Here is a 12,184-nt window from a genome sequence, read left to right as displayed (position 1 = left end):
CAGGTAATTTTGGGGTATAAGCTTCTCTGTCCACCTAGAGCCTGGGATCCAAAGTCTAGACTGCATTCTCTTCTTGCTTATCTAGTTTGACATCAGTGAAACTCCACCCACCACAGTGTTGCATCATGAAAGGAGAACTGAGCTTCCACTGCCATAAATTTGAACCAGTTACAAAACTTCCCTGTGTTTCCAACAGGCAGAGAGAACCATTTAGCTCCCTAACCCCTCAGCGAAATATTCCATTTTCTCAACAGAAATATTATTGCAGGCCTGGGTTTGTAACTTAATGTTTCTGTGAATCTCTCTAGTGTCACTCTCAAAATATGAGGTTGGTTCCACTGTGCTTGATCTGTTAGTTATTAAAAAAGGGCACCATGGTTATTCTGAAGTAATCCATTTTTCATCCATTAGAATTAAAACTGTCTGGGTGTATCTGTGGCTTAACTGATTGGTGGGCTGCTCCATAATGATGCTGGTAAGAATTATATAAAAAAAATATATAATAATGCATCTTTTATTTAGAATAATCCGCAGAAGATTAGATTTAATAAATAGCAGCCAATAAATTACAGAAGAGAGATCCCACGTGTGGATGGCATTATGCCGCTACTGAGGACGATATCGATGTTGTATTGCAGGGTTTTTATTCTTTCAAAAAGGGCAATAGCAAATTACATGTATAAAACTTGATGAATACTAATTTTGAATGATGCTCTGACTGTCTTAAACTTGATCATGCTGTTTAAAGGGGGTTAAAAATCACTGATCATGTAATTAGGTTACTTGTGGACAGAGAGAGTGAGTGGTGGCGGGGAGGAGAAAATGTAAATCTTCAGTGTCAATGTCTGTTCATAGATACTGATTTTTCAGATTTCTGGAAAGATATAGTTCTGCACTAGTAGCATTGTTCCCTAACAATCAGTGCTGATATTATTTTTGTTTTACCCCTAGAGTATGGTATGCGGTAAAATTCTCATAATTACATGTCCCATGCATTTATAACATTCCATGCCACATGTTTATGGCTTGATTCATATCTGAATCCTGGTTGCTTCTTGTAGCGCCTAAAGTTAAAACTAGCAATTAAAAAACCCTCTGAGTTCTGATTTAGAAGAGGGGATATATGAGTCTGTTAGAATTCAGCTGTCTGCCATATTTCTTTTGGTTTCAGATCACTCCTGCCATACACGAAAGTATATATTAAGAACCTTAAATAGTTAGGTAAAGAAACTGTCCACAATAACTTAATGAATTATTCAGGTTGACTCAGACAGATATCTATTGGCAGATGGTGAAAATAGCCTTGTTATGAGAATTTGCATAATGTAATGCTGTGCCCATTATGTTTAATTTGTTTAATGCTACTTTGTGAATGTATAAATGCTATTTTATTAAGATATCTCTCTGTCATCCATTTAAATTAAGGAACTGAGGCTGGAAAGTTGCATGAGAAAATGCATTAATTTTTTCCCAACTAACCTCATTTAAGTATTTTCTTCAATGTGCACCATAATGAGAACGAATGGTGGTTTATGTTGAAGTTGTGCATAGCTAGTGGCATAAAACTGCTGCACTGAAGGGCCCTAAATAAGTTTAAAAAAAAAAGTGGCTATAACTTTTAAATAGCAAACTTCCTATGATATTACTTTGCACTTACATAGCTCCTTTTGTCTGAGGAACTTGAATGTCTTACACTTTTGAGTTAAGCAACCCTGGGAGGAAAGTGGAAGTGGCAGTAATGTTCCCATTTTAGAGATGGGGGAGGGGGAAAGAGATATGGAAAGTTGATATGACTTGAAGGTCAGTAGCAGAGCCATAAATGGAACCAGATCTATTTATTTGTCTAGGTTTTTGCAATGCATTGCATCACAGTAGTATTTGAGTACCTTCTGACTCCTGCTTCCATGTGTTAATCAGTAGCCAGTTCATGCCATTCTGCTTTATACATTGTCATATCACATTTTATACATTGGTATATTACGTGCACAAATATGGTACGCGCTGAAACTTTGCAAGTCTGGTGCCATGACATCAGAGAATAATATATTTCAGAAGACCCAGATTCAATAACCACTGTAGTGCTGTCTAGTCTTGCCAGAGAGTTAATACACTTGGTCTCCATGAAAATGTATGGGGGTGGGGGAGAAAATGGGCAACAGCCCTTGCCTTCTATACTACCAAATGGTCAATTAATGTAGTGGCACTTTCGGTAGACTAGAAGGAAACACCTATTGATGCTGGTGTTTTGGGAGAAGAGTGTTGCTCTTAGTTGGCAAAATATGGGTTTATTTTGACCCTGGTGTAACACAGACTCGTTCTTACTGGGATGTTACAGAGAACCATATTGCTATGTTCATGATATCAATCAAGTTAGATGACCACTTGCAATCAGTGAGAGCATCTGATTTGAGGAGCTAGTGTTCCTACAGTCAATATGACACATTTTTAAGTAGCAAGAGTTTTTGCAACTAAAGAAAGCATCCTAGCTATATGTGCACATCTGTACACTATCTTCCTAAGAACATTTTTTTGTTCAGTGGAAAAATAACATTTAAGCTCAGTAAGAAATCATTTGAGGGAAACTGCTGAAAATAGGGACTTGTGAGTGTTGTTTTGCTGCAACCCTAACCACTACTTTGAAGATAAGTCTTACATTACAGTATAAAACATAGATGTAAAACTCAGGTGGGAGTGGTGGGCCATTTTTTTTTATCACATTTCATTAAATGATTGAAGTAATAGGATTAAAGGAACATTCTCACAGTTAGCGGGTGCAAAATGTAACACTTCTACAGATAGTCATTATTTGTTAAATGATTTTCTACAAGTGGATAAGTGTGCACAGTCCCTCCCAAAACCCAATTGCAATCTTGAAATCCCTGCTCTGGGGCTGGGTGATCCAAAAGCCAAAACGTGCAACCTCTATTATCTCTTTTGGTTTCTGTGTGCCTTCCTGGGATGGAGAGAGACACAATGTTGCCCTGAGGAGGCATTCCTGTCAAGTTTAGTTCCCAGCTGGCTCATAAGAGTGTGGAGCAGTCTGGGAAAGCAGTGAGGACAGCAACATGTGCATGCGTGTTTGAAAAGTCAACAAGCCCATGTTCTGAGCTTGCTGATTGGAAGAAGCCCAGGTAAGAAGCTGCAATTTTAATGCTCTCTTTCCTGTTGACACCTAATAGTTGGGTGCGGGAGAGTGAATTTTCATTTATTGTTTTGAAATGGGTGGATGAAGGAGGAGGTTGATGGTAATCAGAATTAAACTTGGGCCTGTCAGCCTTTAAAAGCTTCCCCTTAAATATTTGCTGGTGAAAAATCCTCCTTTAATGTGTGGTGCTGGTGGCAGACCAGAAAAACGTTGGTTGAAAATTTGCCAAAATCAGATTTTAAAATCCTATAAGTTAGAGATGGAAAAGCTCTTTTACATCATCCAGTCCATCTTCCTGCCAGTGCAGGGTTGTTCCCTACAGTACAATACTGGAGCAGTTTTTGTGTCGCAAAGCAATGCTGTTGAAGCATGCACTACTTTTTCTTCTACTCAGTGATTTTTATGTAGTCTAAAAAAGATTTATGTTTAACCATTACTTTTTGGAGTGCTGTATCTTCTGCATGTAAAACAATGTATCTTGAGGTTATTAAAGAGTAACTGATGAAAAAAATAGTTCCCTGGTTTTCCTTGCTTTCCCTAATTATTACTCCTCCCATGAGGGGGTATGTCCTTCCAGCCCAGGATTAGTTCTGGAAGGGTAAAACCCAGATAGCAAATGCAATAGGCTTCATTGCATCACTATGGTTTAATTTCTTATTTTGCCTAGAGTATAGTCTCTTTTCCTGGGAATAACGGTTTAGTATATACAGAACTGCCAAAGTGAGCGGATGAAGAAAGACTTTATTCTTTAGTTTTAATGCACATTCCTCAGAAGAGAATGTAGTGTCATCCTTATTAGGAGAAACTAATTGATTTTTGGCTGACTTACATTTTTCAGCTGTAGTATTTCATGTCAGTCTTTGTTTCTCTTCTATATTATATCCTTCCATATAAATCTGTTGAACCTTTTATTTCTCTGCAATTATGCCTGTCTGATGGAATGTAGTATATTGTACTACTATATTATATTATCTCCAATGTAAATTCTTTTAGTTACTAAAAATTGTTTGTGCAAGCACTGTTAAGAAGAAATATATGCAGTACAGCAATTTACTGTTTTCCACATTTTAATCTGTTTTTTCCTTCAAGAATGTTCAGTTTTGCATAATAAGAAGCTACTCTATTTTCAGCATAAAGAAAGTCAAGTGGAAATGGTATTCCAGAAGATACCTTTTGAAATAATGTTAGATACACTTTCATTGGGGGTAAATAAAAAACAAAGTAGTCAACATTAGATCATGATGTACTGTCAGTGTTTGCCTGAAATGACCCCTTCCCCCCCCCATCAACCTGTCCCCTCAGGCATGATGCAAAGTCCATTGAAATCAATGGAAAGACTCCCATTCACTTCAATGGACTTTGGATTGGATGCCCCATAGATCTTGTTGGGAAAGGATTATGTGGATTCTGGTGCGTATTGAGGTGTGGGGAGTGGCTCCCTAGAGTAAATTCTGGAAGGCACTCAGGCACTGTGGTGATGAAGGTGGTGTAAATATGCCTATATCAAATAGAGGAAGAGGAGTAGGGTGTGGGCTAACCATCCCTGAGATAGGAACCGCTAGAGCAGTTGAGCCTAAGGTAAAGATCTTAGCTGACGTTTAAATGACTTTACTGTTAATAAAGCCAAACCCCAGAAAGGGGTGAGTTTTCACTCTTCAGTGACTTAGTTTTAGAGCTAGTTGGAAAAGACAATTTCACATAGCCTTTGTTACTTTTTTTTTTATTGCTGAGCTAACTAAAAATGTTATTTGTTCCTGTATTTTTTACCTTAAAAGACTAACTAGTAGTGGAAGATACAATACAAATCCCATTTGTGTTGGCCTTGGAAATAACACTAGTTTTTAGCATTATCTTTCCATTGTTTGTGTGGACATCAAAATACTATAGAAAGTCTTAAAACTTTTTGTTAGCTGGAGAATGCTTTTAAAATTGTTGAACTCCAATCAGTAAATCTGTGTGGACATCTGAAACAGTCATTGTCCTCCTCTCCACAGTTTATCTGATTTTATTGCCATGGAGGAAATAATTGGTTTCCATGACACACTGTTTAAAGATGCCTTTTTTAATATCCACATTATATTGCTATTGCATCACAGCATTTAAAAATACTCTATATTTATTAAACTGCTTTTGTGACAGACTATCTTAGCTTAATTGTTCATATGGATGTTGAATGATGATGATTTTAAGAGCCCGTAAAGGATTCCAATCAGGAGTAAGACTGCATTGTGCCAGATGCTATACATACACATGAGAAGATGTAGCTGACTAGTTTAAAATCTAATTTAGACTCCGCAAGAGTTGAGAGTTCATCACAAAAACCCTAACTAACTTCAAGAGCTTGCATCTTTGTCTAGACTTTTTGGATTATCTAGCTGTAGTTTAGGGGGGAATTATGACATTTGGTACTGGTCTTGAAGGGGAGGGATCCATGGGAGAAGGTTTAGTCTGAGGTTCATGGGATATTATTCTGGAATTTCCTTTGTGTAGTAAAACCAGGTGCCCTGAAAGGGTGAATTTTTGATCCTGTGATGAGTGCCTACCTTTTGCTTGGAATTGAGTGGGAACTTCCCCAACTCACACTGACCTTGACTGGTTAAATTGCTTCCTTTCCCTGTGGCTGGGGTTGCTCAATTAAAAATATGGCTCCTGATACTTACCTGCCTTTTTAAGCACTTTGCACACTTTTCATGCATGGATCTGAAAGTATTAATATTGCATTTGGAATTCTGTAACCGTTTCCCAGCTATACTTCAGATCTATCTTGTTTCTTGCGCACTCCCTTTGTTGCTCTATGAAGTTTTTGCTGTTTGACCCCAGTTTATTTGGGCTTCGATAAGGGCTCGGCTTTAGGTCCTCACTTGGTTTCTTTTGTATATGTATGCTCCTGTTGAGTAATAGTTAATCTCATGGTTTCCAATGCCATTTGTATGCAAGCAATACTCAGATACACCTTTCAGAACCTGCATATTAGATGAAGCAGATTGACACTTTGCATAATTGCATTCAGTCATGAATACCTTCCGATTTTATTAAGGGGATTGTGTGCCTTAACATTTTCTTCAGGAATCTGACAGCTTTCATTGCATAATTTTTAAGAATTCTGACCCCTTGTGAAAAAAATAACCCATTGGAGTCTAGTGCGGGACATACCATTTTTGTTCCTCCAATTATCTTTCTGGTATGCTTTGACAAAGATTAGTGCCTTCTTAGTTGAACAGTTAGAGTAGTGAAATACAACACTATTGTGGTCTGAGAAAAGTCAGTAGTTATTTTAAAAAAAACAAACCCCAATTTCCAATTTTTTTCCAAAGCTCATTTTAAAAATTAATAGAGAATTTTCCCTGACTAAGTTGGACAACAGTGGAATTCTGTTTCTGAAACAGCTGCTGTACACTGTGAAGAAGACAATGATATGAATGCTAGCCCATTCGTGAGCTTGATTTCTTTTTAACTTGCATATTCATGTTATACTAAGTGCTGATGAAACTGAATCACTATTGATTAGCTTGTCAGTGCAGACGTCTGAGCTGGGCTCTGAGGCAGTTCTGTTGATCCTTCAGATAATACACAAAATTACCGTGTTGTTACTAATTTAAGAATCTAGCTAGTTAGAGAAGTAGTCCGTCTGGCCTGTTCCTGTAATTTTTAATCTATGGCTATGTCTACACTGACGGCGGCAAATTCGCTGCCGTCAGATTGACTTATCTGGATTGACTGAGCGGTCAGTGAAGACCCGCTCAATCAATCCAGAAGTCGACGTACTAAAACCATCTCTCCAAGTGGCGTAGCGCTGCGTCAACGGGAGTGCAGTTTCCTTCGGCACAGTGCAGTGAAGACGGCGCGTAGAAGAGAAGCACAGACGTCAACGGGAGTTACACAAGTTCTTTGTATAACTCCTGTCGACTGCTGCTGAATCGCCGAAGTAAGTGTAGACCAAGCCACAATTTTTCTTTCATCTTGACTTAACTTGTGTTTATAGCAGTTTTTCTTATTGTAGGAGTGCGTACAAAGTTCATCAGCTGCTGAATGCAGTTTAAAAACTTATTTTTAGACTTTTTTTTCACCTCCCAAGGTAACAGCTTCTCATTAGGCTGCAAGAAAGTAGGTGTGTTGAATTATCCACGTGCTGAATTGGTTTCAGTCTCAAATATTTTATTTGCTCTTCCATCAACGTCCACTAGGTTTTCCTTTATCTTCACTTCTTTAAATGGCTTTGATCAATTCCATATGTATGGAGTTCCTCACATAGTCTTGGAAACTAATTCATGTGTTAAACAGATCACTTTCACTACATCACATGTTTAAGGCTGCAAATGACAATCCATGTGTTTGGTTTCCTCTCTCTAAATACTGTGTGTGCATTGTATGCCAACATTTGTTGGAGTCCTGTTACAGTTTATGAATTTTCTTAAATGTTTTTCATTTTGGGGGTTCAAAGCTCTTTTTAGTCATTAAATAAGCCTCACTCATTCCTAGGAGAATAGGTGTGCATGATAGCTAGTTGACAGATTGAGGAGTAAGACACAGAGGAATTAAGTGACTTGCCCAAAGCCACAAGAGTCAAAGTGAGCCACAAACAGAATACAGGAGTCCCGATTCCCATTCTCCATTTCTAGCCACTGAGCACCACTGCATCTGGAGGCTTCAAACAGGAGGAGGGCCTCATTGTGCTAGGAGCATAAGACATAGGAAGAGAGTCCCTATACTGACGAGCTTTTAGTCTGAGTAGACAAGACAGACAAAAGGTGTGAGGGGGCAACAAAGGTGAAGTGGCTTGCCCAATATTGGGGACCACAATGGCTGTAGAACCAGATCTCCTCACGCTGGGTGTAGTACCTTATCCACTAGATTACACTGCCTTATAGGCAAAAATGTTGTCTCCTTAAATTGCAAGTTGCTTTACTTGTCAGCTATATGCAGAGCAATAGTTATATCACCTCATTTAACCCCGGTCTTCATATCATCACATCTATATAGCAAACATTGAATAAAAGGTATTTTACAATGAAATCATTCTCTGCAATGACGACGCTGTATTTTCCCAATCTTGGGTAAGAGAACTATGCCGAGGAATCTTCATATAAGCATTCTTCATAGTTAATTAGACGGACAGCAATATATTAACATTAGGAAACTTTTTTTTATTTCAGCTGTTGCTGATGTCAGCATTTTTTGCTACCGAAAAGCTTTTAGTTCTTGGGCACCAAGTCAAATGCCATTTAAATGCATAATGTTCAATTTTTAAAACCCCAAGAGCCAGAACACTCTCAATTGTTCTTGGATGGGGTGTGTAATAGGCACTTACTTAGCTCAGATAAAGCCTAATTGAGGATTCAGTCAAGGCTGTTGCTAAATTAGCAGAGCTGGCTTATTAGACAAATGCAGTATAGACTTGTCAAAATAAGCAATTCTTAAAAATTCCCATTGCATAAGAAGAGAGTTCATGTAATTAAGCTTCTCTTCCTTTTTCTGTTCCCCAGACATTGTCCTCTTATTATTTAAGGATAATTCAAACCTGTTTCTTACAAAGATTTGTGTGTGTTATTTTCCCTTTTCTATTTCACTCTGTGGTTGTGAATGCCCCCTATCTGGTATTATAGCATGCTTTCGTAAACCACTGGTGAGTGTGTGTAACGAGTCCTTGTCTGTGCTGATCTGCACAGGATATGAGTTGTTACAGCCCCCAGCTACAGGGCCTTGACTATTTAGCTGAAGCTGGAGCAGCTCTTGGTTTTTAGCTCTGGAGGAACTCATTTTTATTCCCCAGTTTAATCCCCATCCTCAGTCAGGATGGCGGCTGTTACACAGGTTGATCACTGTGATGAGATGATACCCTTCAAACAGGGATACCTTGCTAACATTCTGTAACATACAAGGCTGCAACAGAGTTTTTCCACCACTTGAAACAGTGTTCTGCAAGTAAGAATGATACCTCTGCTGAATGCTGAGATGGCTGCGAAATAGGCTTTCAAGTGTAGCCAAAGAGGATAGGATGAAGTATCCCTTCCGAGGAGGCAGCATTGAGTGACAGGATCTGAAGTACATTTACTTTTTACATGCAGGTAATGCACCCAAGAAATAAAACCTTCATTAAGACTATATGCCAGTAGATAACACTCAATTTTAACTAGAGCCTTAGCAAAAGTGACTGTCCCACATTTGTGTGCGTTTTTGTCAACTTCAAGATTGAACTGGAAAAAGTGTATTCCCATTGATGGTGAACAGTACACTGCCTATGGCTTTTCACATTCAGTCATTATCATGTGTTATCTTTTGGATGGCTTCTTTTCCCTGGGAGAAATGCTGTTGGTAGAGAATAAGAATGCTGCAGTTTGATGACCCAATTTAAAATGTATCCGTAAATTCATCAGCTTGGCTAAACATATATTCAGGGTGTTTTTTGGTACTTTTCATTGCTCCCAGATATGACCATGTTATTCTTTCCTTTTCCAGTTCAAGATCGATGGAGGATGGTGCACATGGATCGATTATGACCGTTTTCAGGAGCTGGTCCAGGAGTATGAAAAGAGTAGGGGATCAAAGACCTTCACTGCAGCAGATTATGTGGCCAAAACACCAGGCTGGGCAGTGTTTGGCTCCAGAGAGAGGGGCTTTGATCCTTTGGACACTAGATTTCAACGAAAGAACAAAACAAAGGACATCTCAGGGTGTTGATATCACTAACCTGGGGCACTCTGAATTACTGTGCGACTGATAGAGCTGTTGTTGGATTTTTATTTTACTTATGTGGCATAACATGAAACAAAATATTTGCACATACCCTGATCCTTGACAGTAACAAGAAGGCAAAAATTCTTTGAAACCTCTTACCTTCTGTTCCTTTTAGCTCCCTAAAAATTAAAATATTAGACACTTTTATCTAGAACAGATGATCCATATAAACAATTTACTATAATTGACATTGGTACCATGTAGTTTTTATTCTAAGCGTATAGACCTTACAATTGGAGAACACCTGTGTATGGCCCACACAATTTGGTGTTAGGGCTTTTTAATTTTTTTGCTGGACTCTTTGCAGTGGAGAGAGCTGGTGTCTGCTTCCTGCTTTAACACTGAAATGTTCTGTTTTAATAAGGATGAGAGGAAGAGGGGAATTTTTCAGTGCAACTATCCCCCTTGGCTGGTTGTCTGTGGGCATGAAACCTGGGAGCTCTGGTTTTAAAAGCTTGAACCATACCAGGAGCATCATGCCATTGGCAACACCTAAGATTGATGAGCAGTGTAGTTAAACACAGATACTTGTTGCTATACATAAAGAAAACATTAATTTAGAGCCCAAGCCAGCAAGGTGCAGAGTATCCATGGAAGTCATAAAGCGTCTCTAATTCTACTGGTAGCATGAAGCCTTTACAGCATGCTCAAGTGTCTTCCAACTTCATGGATTTGTGTAATTAATATTTTCTAAAGAGTCATGCCTCCCAACAAATGTGTTAAGTTCTGTATGAACTCGTTTGGGCCAAATCATTCTCACCATATTTGTGCACCATGTCCTATTGATTTAACTGGGAGTTTTGAGTGAGCCAGACGATCAGTATTTGATCTTTTGAGTAAGTTGGCACTGAATTTTAATTTGAATCCCTGACCAGAAGGAAAACCTAAATACATCAAGTCTTAATATCTAAAAATTATTTTCTGCATTTGAGGAAAGACTGAACAATTAACAATATTTTGAAACCATTAGAAATAAGGCACCACAGAATCTCTCAAACCAGATCATCACTTGAATTTTTTGGGGTGATGGTGGCTAGTCTCCAAGCCTAAGTGCCAGTGTGTTTGATCGAAATTGTCACTTGTGAATGAAGAGCGATTCTGATTCTAAGCAGTACATTAATTCAGGAATATTATACTATGGTGTTGTGGTGTAATACTCTGCTCTGTTGTCTAAACCTTTCAACAGTTTGTTTTTTGTGATGACTTCTGATTGGGATATAGAGCACAAACTTGGGGTCTGGTTGTGAACTTCCTTACACCTGCATAAATATACAGTAACAACAGTGAATTTGATCAAGTCATAAGTGTAAAACTGGTGTAAGTGAAGTCTGAATCAGGTCTGGAATTTTTATTCCAAGAAAACTGTTGTCTTTTATCATGGAAAAGTAAAGGTCAGACTGATTTGTATGTGTTATTAATGTATCTGTTGGGGAGACTAGGCCACAGCTGGCTTTGTGATATTCTGAGATATTAAAGTAACTGCTAGTGGGAATTTATGTTTAAATAAAAGTGTATTTTGTTTACTACTAAGAAAATAATTGCTTTCATTTCCCAATGAACTATACTTGGGTACTGCATGAAAACCCCATGCAATATCAATATGTCTGCTCATGTACAAGTTACTAAGCCTCAATTAAGGCCTGATCCTCAGATGGTGTAAATCAGAATAGCTCCATTAAAGTAAGGGTGCTATGTTGACTTAGACTAGCTGAGACTTGTGGGTTTATTTATCTGTATAAATCTTAGACGGCTATTGCATATGATGACTATAGAATAGAGTTACATTTGAATATTTTCCACTTACAGCAAATTCTAAGAATAAGTATAATTTGCTTGTGCAGGTTAAACAATGCAATCTCAGGCCTGTTACGGTTATGTCTTCGAGAGCTATGCTTGCTGCCATGATTTTAAGATATCTGCATCTTTTAGATGTGTTCTCTCAGGGTTCCCAGAGAATGCCGTAATGTATCCTGACTGAAACTTATCTACCTAACTTGGCTGTTTTATGAAGGTCATTGCTATTTTTTAATTTCTTTGTTCCAGTAGCTGGTATTTTCAAAATGAGTAATATTCCTGCTTGGACCACATCGGCATTCATGGGATTGTAATTTTTTTAAAGTGCAATTCTTAAACTGTAAAAACTGATTCAGAAAAGAAAGGAAATAAAGTACATGACTTTTCAACACCGTCTCTTGTGAGTGATTGTGCAGCGTTGACCATTTATTTTCTTTATGGGCGTATGAAATAAAAATTAAAAAAAAAATTTCAATGGGAATTTAAATGTTTAAGCTTTTGGGGTTCTTT

The 12,184-nt window shown here is 38.1% G+C and overlaps 2 protein-coding genes across 3 annotated transcripts in view; both read left to right on the top strand.

The window, feature by feature from the left end:
* Positions 1–12,184, top strand: part of CALN1 (calneuron 1) — a 269,840-nt gene that overhangs the window by 5,288 nt on the left and 252,368 nt on the right. The gene's annotated exons all lie outside the window — the stretch shown is intronic.
* Positions 1–12,184, top strand: part of LOC137146567 (S-adenosyl-L-methionine-dependent tRNA 4-demethylwyosine synthase TYW1-like) — a 196,118-nt gene that overhangs the window by 111,061 nt on the left and 72,873 nt on the right. The window contains exon 16 of one of the 2 annotated variants that reach the window (XM_067537925.1): positions 9,602–12,063. The exons of the other annotated variant lie outside the window; for it this stretch is intronic. Within the exon in view, the coding sequence (XP_067394026.1) occupies positions 9,602–9,823 (222 nt within the window). The 3' untranslated portion in view covers positions 9,824–12,063. Of the gene's footprint in view, positions 1–9,601; positions 12,064–12,184 lie in introns of those variants that run through there. 2 annotated transcript variants of the gene reach the window in all.

Source organism: Emydura macquarii, unplaced genomic scaffold, assembly GCF_026122565.2.
Source record: "Emydura macquarii macquarii isolate MOO-44397 ecotype Brisbane River unplaced genomic scaffold, CSIRO-AGI_Emac_v2 contig_450, whole genome shotgun sequence".
Taxonomy (NCBI): Eukaryota; Metazoa; Chordata; order Testudines; family Chelidae; genus Emydura; species Emydura macquarii.
This window is presented reverse-complemented; position numbering and strand designations above follow the sequence as displayed.